The sequence below is a fragment of the Sorex fumeus genome, unplaced genomic scaffold (assembly GCF_029834395.1).
Source record: "Sorex fumeus unplaced genomic scaffold, SorFum_2.1 ptg000131l, whole genome shotgun sequence".
In the NCBI taxonomy this organism is placed as follows: domain Eukaryota; kingdom Metazoa; phylum Chordata; class Mammalia; order Eulipotyphla; family Soricidae; genus Sorex; species Sorex fumeus.
In genome coordinates, this window is record NW_026606188.1 from 28,458,038 (window position 1) to 28,481,970 (window position 23,933).

General features: G+C 39.2%; 1 protein-coding gene and 1 pseudogene across 1 annotated transcript in view; one reads left to right on the forward strand and one right to left on the reverse strand.

The window, feature by feature from the left end:
* Positions 1-23,933, reverse strand: part of DPYD (dihydropyrimidine dehydrogenase) — a 960,132-nt gene that overhangs the window by 355,643 nt on the left and 580,556 nt on the right. The window contains exon 15 of the mRNA XM_056139087.1: positions 1,477-1,545. Coding sequence (XP_055995062.1) covers positions 1,477-1,545 — 69 coding nt within the window. The remainder of the gene's footprint in view (positions 1-1,476; positions 1,546-23,933) is intronic.
* Positions 11,245-11,933, forward strand: LOC130046172 (60S ribosomal protein L7-like; annotated as a pseudogene).

The following is a 23,933-nucleotide window of genomic DNA, read 5'->3' on the forward strand; positions in this document are numbered from 1 at the left end:
AAAGCAGACTTGTGCTAATCTGAAAAGTTAGTGCCTCGGAACTGACAGTGGTTTTCAGCTGCTGCTCCACTGACCTTTGCTGGTCCACAGAAGTAAAAAGGTTAAAAAACCACTGATTTACAGATTGACCTTCTTGATATGTAGATTGCTTTTCTGTGCAGACATCCCACAGTCTATTTTGATTGAAAGAAAAGCATATCTTTCTTCTTCCTTTATTTTTTTAATTTCCTCCCCTCCCTATTATTTTTCTATCAGCACTTACTATAGTGATATTGATTAAAAAAAAACTACAGGTGAAGAAATAGATACAGAATATGAGAAACGTGAAAAAAAAACCTGTCAGCAGACATATTGTAACCAATTTTTTTTAAGAAACATATCAAAGTATTTAAAAAAATTACCATTGTTACTGAAAAAAATAGTTGAAAGTATTTTATGCTACAGATATACAGAGAAGCAAACAATGTGATGAAGTCATTTATCAAAGTCAGCTTAAAATTGGCAAAGCTCATGCCAAGCATGGACTCTGTTGAAGATTTCACGCTCAATTAGGTAAATACATGTATAAAATGGACCCAGCACCAAAGATCAAGAAACCAATTACTGATCATCTTTAATTCCAGCCCCTTAAATTCCATAAGTGATTTCTTTGCCTCACAGTTTTAAAATATCCAGGTAAGATGTATGAACAATACTTTTAGACACATAAAAAGCTTTATAGTATTTTATAATGGAGAGTCATTAGTTCATAAGTGTTGTCTCATTTAGTCTTCTATATTTATTTCTGAGAGGCTTTCAAGAAACCCTAACTAAGTCTTTCTAGATTATTTTTCATGACAGCATGATGGACATAAGTGCACATTTTTAACTATGTATTTTTCTGTTTGAAAAATAAATTTTAGGAGCATGGTTAGTTGTTTGCATTTGTGCAGGATTCGATTTATATTACAGAAAACCTGCTGACTAGTGTTCCATATACAGGAGCACTCTGTCCTACCATTTTATGCATGTCTATATTCAAACCAGAATAGTATTAAATGAACCTTTTATATTTTAAATATTCAAGAGCTTTATATTCAAAATTTCTTCTCTCACTGTCAAACTAGTTTGCCTAAAGGCAAGGTAAGATCGAGTAAGACTCTCAAAGGTAGAATTAAATTTTATCATGACATCTATCATAATATACAGTTGGCTTAATATGCAAATCAAGAATATATGGATATAGAAAATAAAAGGTTTTTAGGTAGTGTGTGAAATCCAAGGGACCACTTTAATAGAGTATATTCCTTTTAAATTTACATTTCCATCATTTTAATGAAAACACAGGGTAAACAAATTATAATAGAAATATTTTAAGTTACATTTTCCATTCAATTTTATTTCTACTGTGCTATTTTTGATGGCAGCACTTTATTTAAAACTAATAAAAAAAAGAAGAGAAGAAATAAAATAAATATACAATAAATAAATCATTACCTCAGCCTTTTTGGAGAGTTCCATCCAGTCATTTTTGTTGTAAGTGCACATGATGCTGGCAATCACAATCTTCAAAATGAAAAAGAAAAGAATCTCAGTTAGTATAGCAATGCCTTCATACTTAAAGGTGTATAAATATTTATATACATATGTTTATAATAGTATATTATATTACTAAAATTGATTGTAAACTGCTGAAACCAATTGATTTTTAAAAACAGCAGGATCTTAGAGTGAAAATAAATGATTAAGTGTAGGGCTTCAGATTCACAGTAGAGACACTCTCATTTGCTCTCTTTGAACATTTGAATACATTGCTTAACTTTTCTGATCCCTGGGCAAGACATTTAGTTTCTTCATTGGTTAAATATGGATTGATATCATTACCCACTTAGAAATTAGTAATAGAAATTGCTAAAGTCACACAGTCTAACAATGTGGTAGGCACTGATTTATTGGCTTTTGTTTCAATGACTTAGTCACCCTCAATATTATTCTCCCCATTATGTAGAAAGACACGGGGACTATAGGCCATAAAGAGCACATGGCTTATAAGAAGCAGAACCCAAAATCAGACCTAGATAGGGTTACCTAGAACCTGTTCTTTGGGGTCGTAGAAATAGTACAATGTATAGAGCATTTGCCTTGGATGTGGCCAGTTCAGGTTTCATCCTCAGCATCCCATATGGTCCCCCAAGCACCAGTAGGAGTGATTTCCTGAGTGCAGAGCCAGGAGTAACCTCAAAGCATCACTGGGTGTGGCTCCCAAACAAAACAGAATAAAAAAAAAGACTAAGCAGAAATTCATATCATGAGTTAGAGAAGGGAAAATAAAGTGTCGGTGCAAATTGTTGGCAATAATTATGATGAACTGGAATAAAGACCTATCAGGGGTGTAGTGGGTAAAAAAAAAGATGGTCTTATATTAAAATACAAAGGGCTGGTGCACTAGAAAAAATGATTTACATCAGGGAACCAAAGTGTAGTCATTATGACAAATCATATAAAGAGTACTCAAAAATGGTAAAAATAAAAATTGGGGAGTATCAAAGAGGTTCCAGTGGCTTAAAGTGCAATCATGGCAAGCATGAAGCTCTAAGTTCAAATCCTAATGGTGACAATATAAAAAGAGACAATCTAGTGGGCTCTACCATAATTTGGCTTAGTGGCTTAGAGCACCCAGGCAAGCATAAGACTGAGAGTTTAACCTTTTGCTGAGGTGACTTTGACAGCCCTGCAGTCTGGCACAACCAGCAAGGGGGGAAATCCATCTGATATGGTACCCTCATTGGGGTATTTAAGACAGGAAAATAACTATTCAAAAATATATATGCAGCCCCATGTATATCAGAGTATTAAGCACACTGTTCAGTAACTAGAAACAACCTAAGTGGCCACTGGTGGCTGAGTGGGTTATATGCACGATGAAATATCTGCTACATAAAAAGATTAATTCCTGCCACTTGACATAATAGAGATCAGCTTAAATGGCATTATTCTTAGTTAAATAAGACAAAGACAAACACTCATTTTGCTAATGTATGGGAGGGAAAGAAACACAACTAAAGAATAAACAAGCAAATAAGCCAAATATTTAAGGTACAAACAAAATAGTGTATACAGGAAAAGACAGGGTAAAACCAGTATATAGATGAAGTGCAAAAGTCAGACTTTTGAAGGTGAACAGAACCCAATATATAAGATGTTGTTTTACAATGTTGTATACCTGAACTTATAATAAAACAGTGTTTCTGAATAATTACTTTTTTACCAGAGGAAATCAAAAGATCTGAGCATCTGAATCTGAGTGACCAAGAAACTACAGACTATAAATCAGACAAAAGAAATACAAAATACAGGCAGTTGGTCTTGGAATGGCTCACTAGCAGAAAGCATGAGGCCAAGAGTTCTATCCCCACTGCTGCCCACATACTGCAAGAACAGCCCCAGCGTCATGGCTGAGTGGGTCCCCAGTGCCACAAGAGAATGTGTGATCTCCAGGATACTGCAGCAAGGTCTGAATGAGCACTATGACTAAAGTGTGTAGCCACTGATGACCACAAATGAGTGAGCACCATGAACAATGAGTCACACCTGGTGATCAGGTGTGTATCACAGGATAAAGAGTGCACAACCCTTAGTAAGCATGCACACAAGCACTGTAACATAAAGTGCAGAACCCCAAGCAAGCATTACAACCAGAACATATGTGAGCACCACTCCCAGACATGTGAGCTCCAGTGAGCATAGCAATGAGGAGTATGTGTGCCCTTGTTCTTACAAGCACAGTAAGAAGGGTAATGGGAGACAAGTGGGTGGGGGAGGAAAGGAGGATACATAGATTCAGATGCATCACTACTTTTTTTTTTGTAGGAGTATTGCTATTTATTCAGCCATTGATTAGGCTGTCTGAACTGGGCAGATGTATCACTCTTGAGAGCAACGAAGAAATGATAAAGTAGGTGGACAGAGGAGGAAAGTAAAAAATGCCTAGCTGTCTTCACATTGAGTCCAGAATTCAATCTTTGTGTACAGTGGAGATGGAGCTTTTCTGAGCTTAGGAGAAAAAAACGTAAAAATGCTTCATGGTCTTTTCTCTAGGGACATAAGAAAATGAAACATCAGATGGCAAGCTTACACTGTTGCAAGTAGGCACCTTCTTTCTGCCACTACCATGTGATCTAATCCCTCTGGGACGTTTTACACCAACATAACAGAGAAAAAAAATTATTCTAAGATGGAACTAGAGGAAGGAACTGGGGAATCAAACATGCGACCTCAGAAGAACAGAACTGCAGACCAAGACTGATTTCCCATACATGTATGATTTACAGAGAATCAAAAATTCCCTCCACCTAATAAGCATCTTCTTTATTTGGAGGGGGGGTCACACCTGGCGATGCACAAGGGTTATTCCTGACTCTGCACTGAGGAATTACTCCTGGAGGTGCTCAGGGGACCATATGGGATGCTAGGAATCAAACTCAGGTCGGCTGCAAGCAAGGCAAACGCCCTACCCACTGTGCTATGGCTCCAGCCGTGAGAATCTTCTTAAGAATATCTCTCATGTCAGGTCAATGGATTTACTGCTTGGACTGAGTTAGTTTTATTTCTGTTTGTTCTCCTTATACTCAAGTACAGTAGGACCAAAATCCAAGCTTTCCATAAAATCTCCTACAGTTTGGGCCAGCATATATTCTCCCAATGGTAATTCCCCTACTATTCTAGAATTAACTTATTTTGAACATTTGATTCTCCCTCAGTTTACTCGTAGAGTAACATTAGTTTTAAAAGGGGACTGGGAGAAATACAACCTTGGAACAACCAGATTAAGGTTGGGACAGAAATGCCACTTGGTGAGTAATCTTTTCATGAAATAAGCAGACAAAACTCCATTAAAGGAAAATCCATGGAAACCTGAAACTGGGAAGTGGATTCTATTTGTCTTCATTGTCTCAGTCTGAATCAAATAAAAACAAATAAAACAAAAAGAAATAAACATTATTTAAGGGTGGGGGCACACCAGGCTGTGCTCAAACATGACTCCCGTCTCTGTGCTCAGGGACCACTTCTGGAGGGGCTCAGGGGACTCATGGATTGAACCTGGGTTGTCACATGTAAGGCAAGCATCTTACCTACTGTATTATCAATCAGACCCCACAAGTACACGATTTAAGATTACTAATCTTAGGATTTCTTAAATGGGCAGACCTATTCCAACCCCACATCAGGTTTTGTTGGCAAAACTTCAGGGCAGGACCAGATCAAAGATTCAGACTTTAAAAAAAATGTTATTTCTGAAGTGAAAGGGATAATCAAAGGTCTAAAATAAGATTTTGTGAGTTTTTGACTTAGTTTTTATGGCTCGAAATAAGAATAGACAAAACCAACACACTAAAGAACAACGCCTAAGCATGACAAAATAATTCCCAAGTTCACATTAACATAAACACATATGGAGGAGATACAAGATTGTCACTGTGTCATGCTTGCCTCCTGGTCCTCCTCCCAGAGCACCGAAAAAGATGAAAAAAAGAGATATCTCTTGTTTCAGGATGAAGTGGGGCTGCAGGGCTGACAAAAGAAATCCAATGCCAGGGAGTAAGATTTAACAGCACTGACAGCAGGCTATGATACATGCTCTCAACTAAACTAACATGGTTCCTTTTTACTAAATGGCACTTTTAATTTTGATAAAGCTGTTTTTGCTTCAAATATGTATTGATTGTGCCAGGGTTGGTTAAAATCATCATTTGCTCTATAGGTCCTAGGGGTCATGAAGAGCTCAAATTGAGCTTGATGAAGAGAAATAAATATCACCCAGAGAATTGCACTGAATATCCAGAGCATCAGAGTCTCAGTGCCACCAAATGCCTGGGGATGCAGAGACAGAGAGGATCTGAGTTATGTTCTCAGTTACGGGAGGGTTGGGAGGGGGGCATATCCAGGAGGAGAGAGAGACATAAGGTAAAGTAGAGGCAGGTGTTATTTGTGTGCTAAGAAGACACATGATCTTATTCTCCCTCCACAATTTTCTAAAAACATTTTTTTGCTCAAAAAACTGAGCAACTATTGCAGGTAGGGTTAATCATATTATTGAGCTCACATTCAAATCCATCACTAGAACTAAAAAGATAAAAGCTTTTGCTCTGACTGGTTCCAAAGCCGCAGTGACAGAATAGCTGGTGACCACTAACTTATTCTTCTCATTTCCAGCCTCATAGCTCTCTTCAACAATAGTGTTCTAGGGAAAAGTAGAGCAGAGATAGGAGAAAGGAGAGATGCATGATGGGAAGTATCAACATAGCAGCCACTTTAAGTCAGGTGTGCCACTCACATGCCTTCACATGTGAGCTATTACATCAAGCTAGAGTCCAATTTCTGCCAGGCACAGTCTTGATTATTACAAACTGCAAAATGAAAATTACTGTTTTTGAAGTCACTTCTTGAGAAATTCTTTAGTAGTTAAGTAAATTTAAGGAAAAATAACTTGATACACTAAAGATGGTAAATGGTCTAAGTAATCTGAAGGTTTTCATCTAAAACTAGGAAAGATTCTTAAAAATATATAGCAGCACTCTGTTTCAGAGGTATAAAAATGACCCCCACATAGTTTTATCCTTTATTAAAAGAGATTAGAATTTTTCAAGAATTGGGATGAGCGATACTAACACTAAAAGGATACAAGACAAAACTGAATCTTTGATGATTAGAAAGCCCCTCAAGTGTTTTTGCTGTGCTTGGTTTTTAATCAAGCAAGAGAGGACAGGCAATATTTTTCCTATGGAAAAAGAATATTGATGGGTATTTTATATTGTGAAAAAACATGCATGTTACTAGGAATGAGTGACTTGTGAAATATATTTTAAGTGAGTACCTTTCCCCTTTATTTCACTTTATGACACTTCTAGTGCTTCATATTTTATGAATCATATTTTAAAACACTATTGGGTGAATTTATATGTCAAAGCTAAATTCTATATACTAGTTGAATTACAACTCCACTTCATGGTAGCTTGTTGGGATAGAAAAACAATTAGTCAATTAATTCATAAGAAAATTGAGCACCTGTGTAGTGTTAAAAAGCATTCAAATAGAAGTTGATGCATTGACTTGGAGTCTTTGTGTATTCCTCAACCTTCAACTACTATCATTTTATTTAATTTTTATTTTTTGAAGGCACACACGCAGTTGTGTTTGGAGCTTACTCATGTCTCTGCTCAGGGATCACTCTTGTACATAGTTGAGGTACCATATTCAGATCCTAGAAGTGAACAAGTGTTGGCTGCATGTAAAGCAAGCACCTTAACCTTTGTTCTAATTCTCCTGTCCCTATCAAGACGTAATTTCTTCCAAATATAAATCAGATATTTTTATTTATCATCCTCCTCCTTACTGTCTGTGACACTCTACTCATTATGTCTATAATAAACCCTCAAATATTACAGAATTCATTTTCCAAAAGAAAGATTCATTTACCCAATTCTTTCTCACAACTCATTCATTTTTGGCCTTTAACAAAACCCCATCCACATTTTTTTGGAAATACCCTGATTAATATTTCTTTTTTGTTTGTTTGTTTTGGTGCCAAAACAGGCAATGTCCTGGAGTTAGTCCTGGATCTCCACTCAGGAACTGCTCCTGGTGGTGCTCAGGGATCAATGGGATGGCAGGAATTGAACTTGTCTCAGCCACATGCAAGGCAAGCATTCTGTCTGCTGAACCAATTCCATAATCATATCTATCCTGAAGGCTTTGCAACATAGTTTCTTCTACCTAAAATTCACATTCCACCCAAATTTTCCACTTAGGGCCTGAAAGGAAAAGAAGACAAGGAAAAGAAAAAAAATGTTCTCTAATTAGTCAATAGGTACTGTAATAAGATTTCAAGGTGAAAACGAAGCGTCTAGTTATTTGGAAATGATCACTTGATCACTTGACATCCCGTTACTCATTGATTTGCTCAAATGGGTGCCAGTAATGTCTCCATTCACCCCTGTCACATGCTAGGGGAGCCCAATGGTGTCTGCTCACTCCAGGAACATAAAGAACCTCAAACCATTCATGCAGGGTCTTTACGAAGAAGTCTGATAATCTTGTAGGTGGGCGGCCACGTGTTCATTTTACGTCTCATGGAATCCAGTTGGTAATAGCTCTAGTCCAGTGGTCGTCTTCAAATTGCATTATGTGTTCAGCCCATCTGATTTTCGACGCCTTGGCAAACAAGACCATATCCCTGATTCTCAATTGTTGGCAGAGGTCGGAACTCTGGATTCCTTCTCTCACTTGAGTGAAGCGTGATACTCCAGGCATAGTTCTGTCAATTTCTCTTTGGAAGACTCGAATGATGGTCTCATCCTGTTTTCGTAGGGCCCAGGTCTCAAAGGCATATGTTAGTGCAGGGATAATGGTGGAGTCAAAAAGATGTGCCCAGAGCAGGAGGTTCTTCATCCTCTTAGCTATTTCTTCGATTCTCTTGAAGGCATTCCACACTGCTCTCTTCCTCCTGTGTAGCAGAGGTGCCAGGTCATTCATCATGTTGAGTTCTCGACCTAGGTACACATAACTGCTACATTCAGAGATGTGTGTTCTGTTGAGAGCAAATGGAATATCAAGAACAAGTCCGTTTTTCACGAACATTGTCTTAGTGAGATTCAGCTGCATTCTGACCTTTCCACACTCACGGTTGATGTGGGCCAGCATTTGTGCCACTTGGCTAATGTTTGCTGTTATTAGAACGATGTCATCATCAAAGCAGACGTAGTGTAGTTGCCGACTGTCAACTTCACTCCCATTCCTTCCCATTCCAGTTGTCTTGTGACGTTCTCAAGGGTGGCACTGAAGAGTTTCGTGGAATGGTATGGCCCTGCTGAACCCCTCTCTTTATGTTGACGATCACTTCCTTGTAGAATGGTGAGATTCTGGTAGTGAATCTATAATACAGCTCACAGAGGATCCTGATGTATTGAGTTTGAACGCCCTGTTTGGCTAGGGCTTCGATGACAGCTTCAGTCTCAACAGAATCAAAGGCCTTCTTTAAATCGATGAACATTAGACAGAGTGGCATCTTGAATTTCCAAGAAAACTCAATGAGCTTGGTTACTGTGTGAATAGTGTTCTGTTTATTCTATTCAGGATGACTTGAGTGAACAACTTGTAAACAAGATACAACAGGCAGATCTGGCAATAGTTGCCAATGTCATGGATGTCTCCCTTCTTGTACAGTAGAATGGTCCTACTAGTTTTCCATTGGGATGGAACCTTGCATTCAGAGAGGTAGTATGTGAAGAGCCGAACCAGTGTATTGATGAGTACTGAAGCAGATTCTTCAGGTGTTTGGGTCTGACCTTGTCTGGGCTGGGTGTTGTGGCACATATAATGTGCCTCATACACTGAACACCTTGCTTATGCCACCAAGTACATGAATCTAGAATTCACTGAAGGGATTAGGAATGAAGATGTCAATCAAAGGGACCTCAAATATAAAGTCACCGTGACTTCATAAAGGAAAAAGAAAACATAAACAAGGGCTTGTGACTAACTGAAAGGGCTTGTGACTAACTTATACTACTTGAAGAATGTGGAGTCACTCTTCCAGGGATAAGCTAAATATCCCCAAATGAAGAAGCAATCAATTATGAGCCAATAGTGCTGATGGTATTGAAAGAATCCATATTAGGGCATCAAATTTTTGCGTGCTTCAGCTAACTTTCAACATTACTTTCTGTAAAACTGCTTGGCTGCTTTGCACCTGGGGGAGAGGGGACTTGGAGAGTGAACAGGGCATAACTTCTTTCTAAACCAAGTGTGACAGGATTCAGGTGTATTTACTGTTCCTGAAATGTATTGTCTCAGTAAGGCACCCTGCAGACTTGGGTAAAGGATAACTCAGGATGCGGGTGGTTGGGGGAAATTGCCCTTTCCTGGAGTGTATTGTCTCACTAAAGCACCCTGCAGACTTGGGTAACTCAAGATGAGGATGGTCAAGGGAGATTACCTAAGGCTTAATGATTCCGGCTATAACCTTGCTTGTGTTGACAATTGATGTAGTAAATGCTGATCTTTGAATCTATAGGCTAAGGAGTGATGTACTTTTAAATGGATTGGTTAAGAAAGTATATGTTGTTACAAATCTATTGGCTGTGGAATGCGCGGGCTTTGCTGTAATGGCCAGTGAAGGCCTATATAAGATCCCTTTTGAAGAAGCTCGGGGCCCTCAGCCACTGTCCACACTGGGCTATGCTGTGGAGCCCCAGCATGCTGGTCTAAATAAACCCCGTTTTTACTCCTGCAGGAATTGTGTCTATCTGGTCTCTCCATGCCTCCCAGGGCTAGGGAACTCCCGATCCCAACAGTATGTGAAAAAGAACAGTAACAAAAGACAATTGAATTTGGCAATGTAAAATCTGGATTTTATAGTCTCTGAGTCTTGGCCGCTGATGGGATTACAGAGACTATAAAATCCAGATCCCGGACGAGAGCAGTGCAGTCTCTGCCCCCGCGCCTTGGTGTTCCTTCCCGGAGTCCCTTGGAGGGGAGCGGGTTGAGCTTTCCTCCCCGCCCCGGCCAGGGCTACGGCAGCCGGAGACCTCCAGGACCAGCCACCACCATGCTGAGACCACTCTCCGCACACCTGAAGGTACTGGCAGAGGGACAAAGCCACGCGGGTTCCGGGGCCGAGACCTCCAAGCCTACTCGAATTGGAGTCGAGCATCTTCCACCCAGATCCTCCAAATTCCAGTAGGCGGGGGTCATCTTATTATTCCAGTAGGCGGGGGACATCTTATTATCTCATTCCTACTTTGGACAAACTTGCAGGCTGTCGAATGTAGCCTGCCCACAGGGCAGAGTCTGGCAAACTCCCCGTGGCCTACCAAATATGCCAAATACCAGTAACAATGATGGGTCTCATTCTCCTAAAGAGCCCTGAATATAATCTCAGGGCTAGGATGAAAGAGACGTTACTGGGGCCTGCTCGAGGCAATCGACGATTAACAGGATGATGAAATGAAAAAAATGAAAATGTAAAATCATTGACCACTTTTTCAACAAGGGGTTCAGTGAAATGAGTGTTACAGAAGTAAGTATGACATATAATGAATGAATCAAAAGTGAATAGTTATATGTTATACAAAATTTCTACCAAAACAATAGTGAGAGATGGTATAAAGGTAATGGTGGTTGCCTTGCACCTGGCTGGTCTCTGTTCAATACATACGCCACATAGGGTCCCCAAGCACAACCAGTGGCAAACGCTTAGCAGAAACCCTGAAGAAAAAGCGAAAGAATTTTGCAGAGCTGAAGATCAAGCACCTGAGAAAGAAGTTTGCTCAAAAGATGCTTTGAAAGACGAGGAGGAAGCTGATCTATTAAAAAGCTAAGCATTTTCACAAGGAGTATAGAAAAATGTACAAGACAGAGATTTGCATGGCTAGGATGGCGAGAAAAGCTGGCAACTTTTATGTCCCTGCAGAATCCAAATTGGCTTTTGTCATCAGAATCAGAATGGTGTTTGCCCCAAGGTCCGAAAGGTGCTGCAGCTTCTCCGACTTCGTCAGATCTTCAATGGTACCTTTATTAAACTCAACAAGGTTTCAATTAACATGCTGAGGATCATGGAACCCTATATTGCATGGGGGTTCCCAAACCTGAAGTCAGTAAATGAACTGATCTACAATTGTGGTTATGGAAAAATCCACAAGAAGTGAATTGCCCTAACGGATAATGCACTGATTGCAGGAACTCTGGGTAAATACGGCATCATCTACGTGGAGGATCTGATTCATGAGATCTATACTGTGGGAAAGCGCTTCAAAGAGACAAACAACTTCCTCTGGCCCTTCAAATTATCTTCTCCCCGGTGTGAGATAAAGAAAAAGACCACCCATTTAGTAGAAGGTGGAGATGCTGGCAACAGAGAAGACCAGATCAACTGGCTAATTAGATGGATGAACTAAGGTATGTACCATATTTTTTATAATCTGGTTAGTTAATAAACGACTGCTTTCAAATTAAAAAAAATAAAAATAAAAAGAAAAATTTTGTTATATGACTTCCAATTTTATCCTTCCAAAATTTTAAATGGAATAATAATGTTTCTTGGTCAATTTTTCTTATAATTACATTTTTTTAGGGAGAGAATGACTTTATAAAGTATTGTTAAAATTCAATTACAATAGAGTTTTCAAATCAGAAATGAAGGAACTGGGGCTGAGAGACAATACAGAGGGTAAGGTGCTTGTCTTAATCACAGCCGACAGGGGTTGTTAATCCCTGGCACCCCATATGTCCCATGAGTAACTCCTGGCTTGATCCAAGAGTACAGGAATAAGTCAGAAATAAGCCTTTGGGTGTGGCCCCTAAACAAACAATATAATATAAATATAAATAAAACAAAAGCAACTAAGGCAAGGACAACATAAAACTTCTAACTGGCAATACTCAGGCTATTGTATCAATTTTCATTTGCTTAGAGTCTGTGCTTAAAACATAAAGTGCTTAAAATGTGCCTTGGCAACACTATTTTTGTATGCTCTAGCCATAGTGTGAACTACATTGTAAATTCAGTCAACAATTCAGCTTCAAGACAACCTAAATTTTTCAGTAGGGAAAAACTGCAAAGTGACAAAGGTGAACAACTGTAAATTACAAGTAGCTGAGTTAGGTTTTGTCAAACAATTTAACAAAATGATTCCTAATACTACTGGGATTATATTAAGAAGATGGCAAGACATGGAGCATGTGCTATTCAAAGATATTTCAACTAAAATATGTTTATTAAATATTAATTAATTGTACAACATTCAAATTTTGAATGTACTTTATGCCTTAGTAGCAAGTTAGATTGGTCTTAGTTTCCTGAAATGCACACAATGCTAGTAGGAAAACAAAAAACAAAAAACAACAAAACCTCATAAACTCTCCAGATATTATATGATCATTGATTATTTGATGGGTGAAAATTGGAATGATTTTCTGTTATTGTCTTTTTATATAATATTAAAATTTATAATATTAGCATTTACTTGGAGACTAATAACTATCTTGCTATACAATATTCCTATAGAGAAATCCATATTTAAAGTTAAGTAATATGAACATAATTTATCTCGATAACAGAAAACCATCAGTTAGACTACTCAAGAATGATAATATCAGTGTGTTTCACTGCTTTGACCATTCCTATATTTATTGTTTAATCAATTTTTGCCAGTACTCTGCCTAGTAACTAGCTCATAAGTGCCCTTGTCAAACAAAACAGATATTGTTCAGTTTAAAGTTTTATTGGAAATCTCTTACAATTTAATTGGAACTCTCTTTAGCACATAAACTATTAACTGCTTCTGCTTTCCTGAGACCAAATTTTATGAATGTTTTTTGTTTTTCTTTTTTTTTTTTCTTAGCACTGTCTGCACTATTCTCCTGTTATTCATCGATTTGCTCGAGCGGGCCCAGTAACATCTCCATTGTGAGACTTGTTACTGTATTTGGCATATCAAATACGTCACGGGTAGTTTGCCAGGCTCTGCCATGCGGGCAGAATACTCTCAGAAGCTTGCCGGTTTGAGAGGGGCAGAGGAATCGAACTTGGGTTGGCCTGGTTGGCCGTGTGCAAGGCAAACATTCTACTCACTGTGCTATCACTCCAGCCCAATTTTTTTCAGATACTCTTAATTTTTTTGCTGTCTTTTATATTTTTTGCTGGACCATGCCAGTGGTATTCAGGGCTTACTCCTATCTCTATGGTCATGAGTCAGTCCTGGTGGCAGTCAGAAATGCTCCGTGAGATGCCTGGGATCAAACCAGAATCAGCTGCATGAAAGGCAAGAGAGTGTCTTCACCACTGTACTATTACTGAGAGCCAATTTTCCTATTTTTTGGTGTCTTTCTGTTGTTTGTTTTTGTGGTATTTGAGGACTATTATTGGCTTTATTTTCAGGCATGAGTCCTGCCCATGTGGGGGAACTACATATGTTGCTGGGACCATAGTTTTCAAGTCACGTGGCTTAACTCCTATACTATCCCTTTAACTCTAGCTGAATATTTTTATTGCTCTTCTACCTCTGGCCAGCTTGGGATCTGCCCTCAGGATCTACAAGACACATAATGTTTTCAAATAGAACATATATGTATAAAATTCAAACTATGCAGGGAGCAGAGAGATAGTACAGTGGATTTGGTACTTAACATTTACACAACTGACCTGCATAAGGCACTGGTTTAAAATTTAAAGGAATTTAAAAGGAAATTTAAAGAATTTAAAAGGAAAAAAAATCCAACCCTATCAAAGAATGTGGAGAAATGGACATAAACTTCATCAAAGAAGAAATACAAATGGCCAAAAGACACCTGAAAAAATGTTCTACATTGCTAATCATCAGAGAGATGTAAATAAGAAAACAGCGAGATATCATCTCACACAGAGACTTGCACACATTCAAAAGAACAAGAACAACCAGTGTTGGCATGGGTATGGGGTAAAAGGGACTCTCCTTCACTGTTGGTGGGAAGACTAACTGATTCAGCCTTTTTGAAAACAATATGGGTATTCCTCAATTTCAAGAAATTGAGTTTACATCCCACACAGAAATACCACTTCTGGGAATATACTCTAGGGGCCCCAAAACACACAACAGAAATGTCATATTTACTTCTATGTTATTGCAGCATTAGTCACAGCAGTCAGAATCTGGAAACAGGACCCAATTGCCTGAGAACAAATTACTGGTTAAATAAAGTAATGGGATACTAGGTGACTGTTAAAAAAATGATGTTATGAAATTCGCTTGTAAATGGATAGACATGGAAAGGATCATGCTAAATGAAATGGTTTAGAAGGAAAAGGACAGACATAAGATGACTTCATTCATATGTGAGGTGGAAGAAAACATTATATGAGACTAATACCCAAGGACAGTAGAAATAAGGGCAAGGGCAAGGAGGATGCTCCACAACAGAAAGCCTACTTCCAGGGCTTGGGGAGAAGACAGTTGATATACAGAAGGGACAACTATGATCATTTCCAAAGATAGTTAAAAATGATCACTCAGTGCTGAAAGTAAGTAAAAGAACAAACATGATGACCTCTCAGTATGAGAGAGAGAGAGACAGAGAGAGAGAGAGAGAGAGAGAGAGAGAGAGAGAGAAAGTGCCTGCCATAGGGACATGGTGGGTGGGTGTGGTGGGGCAAGGTGAGAGGAAAGACATGGTGGGTGGGTGTGGTGGGGCAGGGTGAGAGGAAATTGGGGGGGGATTTGAGGTGGGAAATGTATGCTGATGGAGGATGGATGTGTGTTGGAACATTGTGTTAATGAAACCAATCATGAACTGCCTTGTAACTGTGTATCTCATGGTGAATCAATAAAATAAAATAAAAATAGTTGTTTTTGAGAGGTCAAAAATAAATAAAAAGGTTGAAACTTGCTTTATTAGTGTCAAATATTTGTTTAATTAATAATTATATTAAATAACTATTTAATTAATAGTAATGATTTCCCCCAATTTAGCATTACACTCTCCTAAAAATTACAAATACACTAATTAATAAATAACTCCAAGGATTTGGGGTCAATTTGTATTTAGTTGGGTGACGATATTAAGGCTTGTCCAAGAACATACAAGTTCCTCTAATTTGAAAGTTTGAGAAGTATTGCTCAAGTCAGCTTCACAAATATCTCTTCGAATGCTCATGTGCTCTGCTTCATGGCATAATTCAGATCTTCACTATTCCTTCCCTGATTACTTAAGTAGACTCATTATTTTTCTTATCTCTGATTTCATCTTATGTCATTTTCTAAGTTCTTCTAAAGAAACAAATTGAATCATATTACATTTCTGCTTCACATCCAACTTCAGGATAAAATCTAAGTTTTTAAATATGCTACTCAAGAATGTGACACAACTTTTGCTCCAACCACACTGAAATGCTTCCCTTTCTGAATGGAACATGCATTCTTCATTCTGGACTGAATAAGTAAAACTGGTCCCTGAGCTCACGGAGCATCTGGTATGATAAAAGATGTATATGCAAACTCATAACAAATAGCTAACATATATGAACTAGGACAGTTTGAGAGCATAAAGGAAAAGAAGATCATTTGCACCTGTATGTATCAGGGAAGGATGAAATGAATGACTTGACTGATTTTAATATCATCCATGCTTATTTATTGAAAACAAATTTAAAATAAAAGAGTATTCTGGGCAGAGTTGCTCCACAGCAGGAGCAATGATGCACAATGCTTTTTTTTTTAAAAAACCTTTTACAGACTCTCTTTATATTTATTTATTTATTTATTTATTTATTTGCTTTTTGGGTCACACCCTGCGATGCTCAGGGGTTACTCCTGACTCTGCACTCAGGAATAACTCCTGGTGGTGCTTGGCGGATCATATGGGATGCTGGGAATCGAACCCAGGTTGGCTGTGTGCAAGGCAAACGGCATACCTCTGTGCTATTGCTCCAGTCCCCACAATGCTGTTTTTTAAAGGAATATTATGTTGTTGGTGTTGTTCTAATTTGGGGGCCACACCCAGCAGAGCTCAGGGCTTACCCTAGATCTGAACATGGGGATCGCTTTTGGGGGAGGGGGTTGGCGAACCACATGTGTACCAGGGATAGAACCTGGACTGGAGAGAGGCAAGCACCTTACCTGCTTTACTAGCTCTCCGGCACCAGAAATATTCTTGTTTGTTTTGTTTTTGTTTGGGAATGACAGCTACTGTTTCTCAGATCTTACTCCTGGATCTGTGCTCAGAGATAACTCCTGGGGCTTCTTGTGGGAATATATGGGGTACCAGGATCAAACCTGGGTCAGATTCCTTTGAGCCAAATGCCCTAACCACTATACTATATATCTGCATCTTCCCCATACACCCAACATATTCTGTTCTAAGAAACCTCAAGTTGCTTATTTTAACTTTTTAAGTAAAATGAATGGTTCTACTTCTTAGCAATGAGACTGGGTGTAAAAATAGGAACCAGGATGTTTTAGGCACAGGCAAAAATAATGATTTTTAATCAGCTGAACATTTGACTCTGTATTTTAGTTTATTCTCTTGATTTATTTGTGGGAGGGATTTGGGCCACACTATCCTCTCTGTGCTCAGGGATCACTTTTGAAAGTGCTTGATTCAGGCCAGAGTAATAGTAAAGTGGTGAAGGCATTTGCCTTGCACACAGCCAACCTGAGTTCGATTCCCAACATCCCATATGTTCCTCCAAGCACCGCCAGGTGTAATTCCTGAATGGAGAGTCAGGAATAAACCCTGAGCATCACTGGGTGTGACCCAAAAAGAAAAAAAAAGTGCCTGATTTGAGGGTATGAATCTGCCAACAGGTAAACATGTACCTTCAAGGAGAGTACTCAGCAGTCTGATGGTGTCTTCAGGCTTCCTGACACTCCAAAATCGCTGCTGTGCCTTTGGCTGGACCCCAACAACTTGGGATCGAGTTTACCAAGACATTAAACGGCCAAGTTAGCTATGTGGGAGCCATGCCCACAAACCACCTCTGCCTCACCTATACAAGCTCATTTATTGGTCTTATCTCAGTGACCCTTAGACAAATTTTGAAAGAGACCAAAAGCCACAGTTAATCTCAGACCAGCGCATGGCGGAAAAGACTAGGGTCAATTGGAGGGGGCAGGTTGGCCTGTGCCTGCCCAAGCAGAGCCCCAAGAAGCTGCTTGCTTCCACAATCCAAAATCACCACCATACTCTGGCCTAATTCCACTGTCTCAGGACGGACCGCACCAAGATACAATCTGCTGAAAATTCAGGTATGCAGATTTTGTGTCTGAAATCTCCAGGTTTCAAGGAGTTGGGGTGGACTACCTCCTCCCACTTCCTGATACACATGGAAGCACTGGCAGTCACCCACACGAACCAACTCCAGTACCACCATGTAAACTCTATTACTGGCCTTGCTTCAGAGACCCATAAATAAATCTCAAAAGGGATCAAAAGTCAAAGACACATCAATGAGTCCTGGAAGACACTACAGAACCAGAGAGATCTCTCTGCCCCCATACTGAGCCAATTTCACCAGGGCACCCCAGATGGAGCAGGTGTAGTCTCCCAGCCTACGCCAGATGGAATCCCAGCAACCAAGAGCTTCCACAGGCAAGGCCCAGGTGTGCAGGTTCTAGGACTCAATCTACATGCCGCATGGCAGCAGAGGTGCTGAGTTGCTGGGCTGTCCTTCCCTGGCTCCCCACCTGCTGGTTGTTCTGGTTGTCACCCTCACAATGTGCCTCCAGGCTCCATCATAGCACACCAAACAGCCCTCGTCCAGAGACGTTCAATTGGATCCCAAAATCGATTAGTGCCCTACAGAAATGTCTCTGGAACCGAACCATTTAAACCTAGGATTCCAGAAGGACAGAAGGACATGGATGAGGCACCCATGATACTCAAAATGAGCACTGGGCAATAAATGATCTAGCATCTGCCCCTGGCAGGCAGGCTTGAATAGTGGTAGGGAAATTCGAACAAAACATAATGACCAAAAGTAGAGTACTGGGGAAATTTCCTGCCATGGAGGCAGGGTGAGGACTGGGATGGTGTGTGTGTGTGTTTGGCGGGGGGTTACTGGGGACATCCAGTGATGGAAAATGTGCACTGGTGGAGTGATGGGTGTTCAATCATTGTACGGCTGAATCTCAAAAATGAAAGTTTGTAACTGTATCTCACGGTGATTAAAAAAAATAATGTGGCGTTTATGTCCAATTCAATTAGCTTAATCAATGGCTGAATAAATACCAGTACTCCTACATTTACAAAAAAGTGAATGTCCTGGGCCTGGAGCAAGGGTATATAGCACTTAGGGCTTTTGCCATGCACGTGGCCAACTCTGGTTTGATCCCCAACATCCCATAGGGTCCTCGAGCACTGCCAGGAGTAATTACTGAATGCAGAGCCAGGAGCAAACTCTGAGCATTACCAAGTGTGTACTCCCCATCCCGACCCCCCCCCATAAAAAAATGTTGAAGTCCAAGATGTTAGTTCCTCTCCCTAAATAAAAAGACCTTAAATGTATCTATTCCCCTACTTAAAATAAAACCCGCCTTTGCTAAATCCTGGATGGAACTAGAGGGGGTTTTGCTAAGTAAAATAAATCAGAAAGAAAAATACTAGATGATCTCACTCCCATGTAGTGTATAATGAAAGAAAGCAATGAATAGTGTGCAATGAAAACAAAGTCTTAGACTCTAACTATGAAACTAAAGTTTCCAGGGGCTGAGTACCTGGGAGTCGGCCCATGCAGGTATATGGACCTTGGGAGAAAGATAGATACTGCGGCTTAGCAGACCCACCTGGTATTGTTTAACATTTTACTACTTGAAAAAAATAACACTCTTGTAAACCATGTTACCTCAATAAAAAAAAAAAAGTGTGTGTAAAAACGCAAAGTAAATAAAAAAAAATATCATTAACAACAACAACCAAAAAAGAAAGTGCTTGATTCTTTCTCTAGTCTCTGACATTGGATTTTAAATTTTTCTAATTAGTACATTTCTGCCCTTTCCCTCTTTCCCATTTGCTTTTTTTTCTCTCTTGACTCTTCTTAGGCACCTATTTTCTGAGATCTCAGAACATTTTTTTAAATATCTATGTCATAATTCCTAGTAAGGTGTTCAATGTTGTTGGTACATCTTTTAAATGATAGTTGGAGTTTAGTAACAGGATCCAATTTTTCATTTATCTCTAGCACTTAATACTGTACTTTGTAATTGAGATTCAAAGAATATTTGAATCAAATAAATATTAAGGTGCAACCTAAGAAACTATAACATAAACACATTTTTTTCTTACCATTCCCAATATCCAAATGTAAGAATATTTTATATACTTTTTAGAGAAAATCAGGACAGGTGGGTGATAGGGTACATGTGACGTAAGGGTCACTTATAATTTAGAAAGTATAATCTATGTTCGAGAACAATATCCCATTGTATTTGTTTATATATTTACGTTTAGTGCACATTTTCACATATACTATTACATTTATTCCACACAATAACTAGTACTATAGAAAATTGTATAATTAGAATAGGGAGCACAGAAAATTTAAGTTATTTTACCAGGGTCAAAATAATCAATAGCAAAGGCAAGGATTAAGCTTGGGTCTTTGAACTTCAAGTTCTTCTCTACTACATAAAGACTATGCCATATTGATTTCCTATCCATTCAATTTTCATTAAAGATTCTAATTGGTTTTGCATCCTCATATCCTTGTGGCAGATGATTTGGGGGAAAATAGTTTTCTGCTCTCCGTATTCATGTCCCTTTGCAATTTATCTCTGTAGTAACTGCCATTAAGTGGACAATTGTTTACCCCTGGGGAATATGGGCTGACTTTTAACATTTTAAGCAAGAGAATTTAGTAGCAATGATGTTATGCCAGTGATGAACCAAAGCATGAAGAGGATTTGTTCCTTTCTGCTTACTCTCTTGAAATCATTCATAGTAATATGATCCAAGTTGGAATTGTCGGTCAAAATATCATTGACACCACGACGAACCACTTCAGTAGAACCATTAAGGCCCAGTAGTTCTCTAACCTACCTAGACGTTGACCATAGATGAAGTGATACATTGGGACAAGAAGAACAAAAAGCTATCAAAGTTTTTAATTAAATTAGCAGTTACTTCAGTGCAATGAATTTGGTTTATATTATATACTCCAAGCTAATATCAATTAAGGAAATCAGTAATGTCAATAAGAACTACCTTATGTTATATGCTTAATGTATTAAGCATCATGCTATGTATTTAATCTACACTATCTGTGAGTGGTTTGGGCCTGTGACCTCAGAAAGACCCAGGAGTAGGTGGAGATGGGGCACCATCTGGAAATTTTTTGTCTCTGGGGAACAGCCCAGGGACTATGGCAGGTATTCCGAACTCTGCAGACCAAACCCCGGGCCAACTACAGATTCTAACAAAAGATGTGGAGTCACTCTTGTGTTCAGATTGGATTAAATCACAAATTTACCAAGTCGAGAATTCCTGATGAAGTGTTTTAGCCTTCACCAGCAGATCATGAAAAATTTGGCAGAGATCCACAGCACCCTCATAAATTGCATATTGTTACCCAAATAAAAACTACAAAAAGATGTCCAGACTGGGGAAAAGATGTGATAAAGATACTTGGATTAGAAAAAGCAAACACACCTGAAGTTCACAGGAATATCCCTTCAGTGACTGCAAAGCTGAAAGTGGTTAAATACTTGACAAGAATCCAGCCCCTGAAGTTGCCACAAGGACCCTCACAGAAGGCAACACAGCCCACACGTGTCTCAAGAGCACAGTGGGGCTTGTTCCACTGGCACCCAAAACCCTTATGTCAGAGCAGCTGCAGAATTAAAAATGCAAATAGCCTTTATTTAAACATTGTAAGAGTGTTTTTACTAAAATATACTTTATGTCATCTTCATTGGCTGAATATAGTATGATTTTTCCTTACGAAATGTTTGGAGATTTTTATATTCTTGGGTTCTTTCCTCCTCTTTCCTCTTCCTCACTGATACTGTCACTGTAGCATGGGTAGGATTGGCACTTTTTGAACATGCTCCATATCTGATAGTGCTTCTGAGCTTATGTTAGGTCCATACTTGAGGACTGGTACTTGGGAGTGGGTGCAGCACCAGGGATCCAACTCAGGCCTCTCTAGACAAACCATGTGCTCACCCCATTGAGCATCTCCCTAGCCCTATTACTAACTTGTTTTAATTTTGGGGGGACCATGCCCAGAAGTTCTCAGGGCCTTTTCCTGGTTCTGCTCAGGGATCACTCTGGAGTTGGCCCTGTGTGATGAACCAGAATAAAAGTGGGAGCTTGGCCTCATGGAAGACAAACTCCTTAACAACAACTACCAAAAAATTCTATATTATCTCTGATCCTGAGAACTAGCTAGCAAACACTTTATAAGTCCCATTTTATAGCTAAAACCACAATATTTCAGGCCCATTAACTAATCATAAGCATTTAGCTGATAAAAATAGATACTAATCTTGAATTTTTTGCACTATTTTAATCTACAGATCACTTACTGTTCTCCTTATTCATAATTTATACAAAATATATGAATTTTACACATGGTAGATTTTATATAATGTGCACCAAGTTTTGTTTAATTCATTCTCTAAGGTTTATAATCCTTTATAATTTGTCCTAAAATAATACTGTTGTCCCTTATTTTAAACAGTAAGCTTCCATTCTATTATATGTAAAATTAGCTGTTATTTGAATGTGAGGCAAAATGGCTCCAGTTCCTCTGACACTGCATCATAGATGTCTTTACACCATTGCATTATCTTATTTTATCTTATTTTATACACATGTGGCCTAAAATATTTTAATCATTTTATTTTTTAATTCAAGCTACCGAGAGTATTCGATATGCCAAACACAGTAACAACAAAGTCTCCAATGGAGACGTTACTGGGCCCGCTCGAGCAAATCCACGATCAACGGGAGGGCCTTTACCTTTTACCTTTACCTATTGAATCACCTTGAGATAGTTACAAGTTTTCATATTTGGGTTACAATCATACAATGATCAGACACCCATCCCTCCACCAGTGCACATTCCCCACCAGCAATATCCCCGGTATATCCCCCTTTCCCCTCCCTCCCCCTGCCTCCATGGCAGACGATATTCCCTATACTCTGTCTCTACTTCTGGGCATTATAGTTTGCAATACAGACACAGAGAGGTTATCGTGTTTGGTCTTTTATCTATTTTCTGCACACATCTCCCATCCCGACCAATTCTTCCAGCCCATATTTTTCTTTAGAAAGGAGGTTTGGAGGTTCTAGCGATAGCACAGCGGGAGCGCGTTTGCCTTGCATGCAGCCAACATGACTGACTCGAGTTCTATTCCTCCGCCCCTCTCGGAGAACCCGGCAAGCTACCGAGAGTATCTCGACGGCAGAGACTGGCAAGCTCCCCGTGACGTACTGGATATGCCAAACACAGTAACAACAAGTCTCATGATGGAGACGTTACTGGGCCTGCTCGAGCAAATCGATGAACAACAGGAGGACCATGACCGTGATCTCCTCTCTGTTCCAGCTGCCTTCTTCCCTTTGCTCATGAGGCAGGCTTCCAGCTATATCCCATGTATCTACTGTCCTTAGATGTCAGCCTTGTGTTATGTTGTTTTATACTCCACAAATGAGTGGAGTCCTTCTATGTCTGTCCCCCTCTTTCTGATTCATTTCACTTAGCATGATACTCCCCATGTCTATCATTTATAAGCAAAGTTCATGACTTCATCTCTCCTGACAGCTGCATAGTATTCCATTATGTAGATGTACCAATGTTTCTTTAACCAGCCATCTGTTCTAGGGCACTTGAGTTGTTACCAGATTTTGGCTATTATGAACAGTGCTGCAATGAACATATAGGTACAGATGTCATTTTAGGTACAGATGTACTTTTTTTGCATCCTCGAGATATATTACCATAAGTGGTATTGTGGGGTCATATGGAAGCTCAATTTCTAGTTTTTCAAGGACTGTTCATATTGTTTTCCAGAACGTCTGGACTAGAGGGCATTCCGACCAAGAGAGACTGGCACACATTCAAAAGAACAAAAGCAACCAATGCTGGCATGGATGTGGGGAAAAAGATATGCCAGCACTGGCTGCTTTTGTTCTTTTGAATGTGTGCCAGTATCTGTGGTGTGAGATGATATCTCATTGTTGTTTTGATCTGCATCTTCCTGATGGCTAGAGATGTGGAGAATTTTTTCATGTGACTTCTGGCCAGTTGTTTTCTTTTTTGAGGAAACTTATGTTCATTTCTCCTCCCCATTTTTTGATGGGATTTTAGGTTTTTTTTTTCTTTTACAATTCTACTAGTGTCTTGTATATCCTGAATATTAATCCCTTATCAGATGAGTATTGGGTAAATATTCTTTCCTATTCTGTGGGCTCTTTCTGCATTT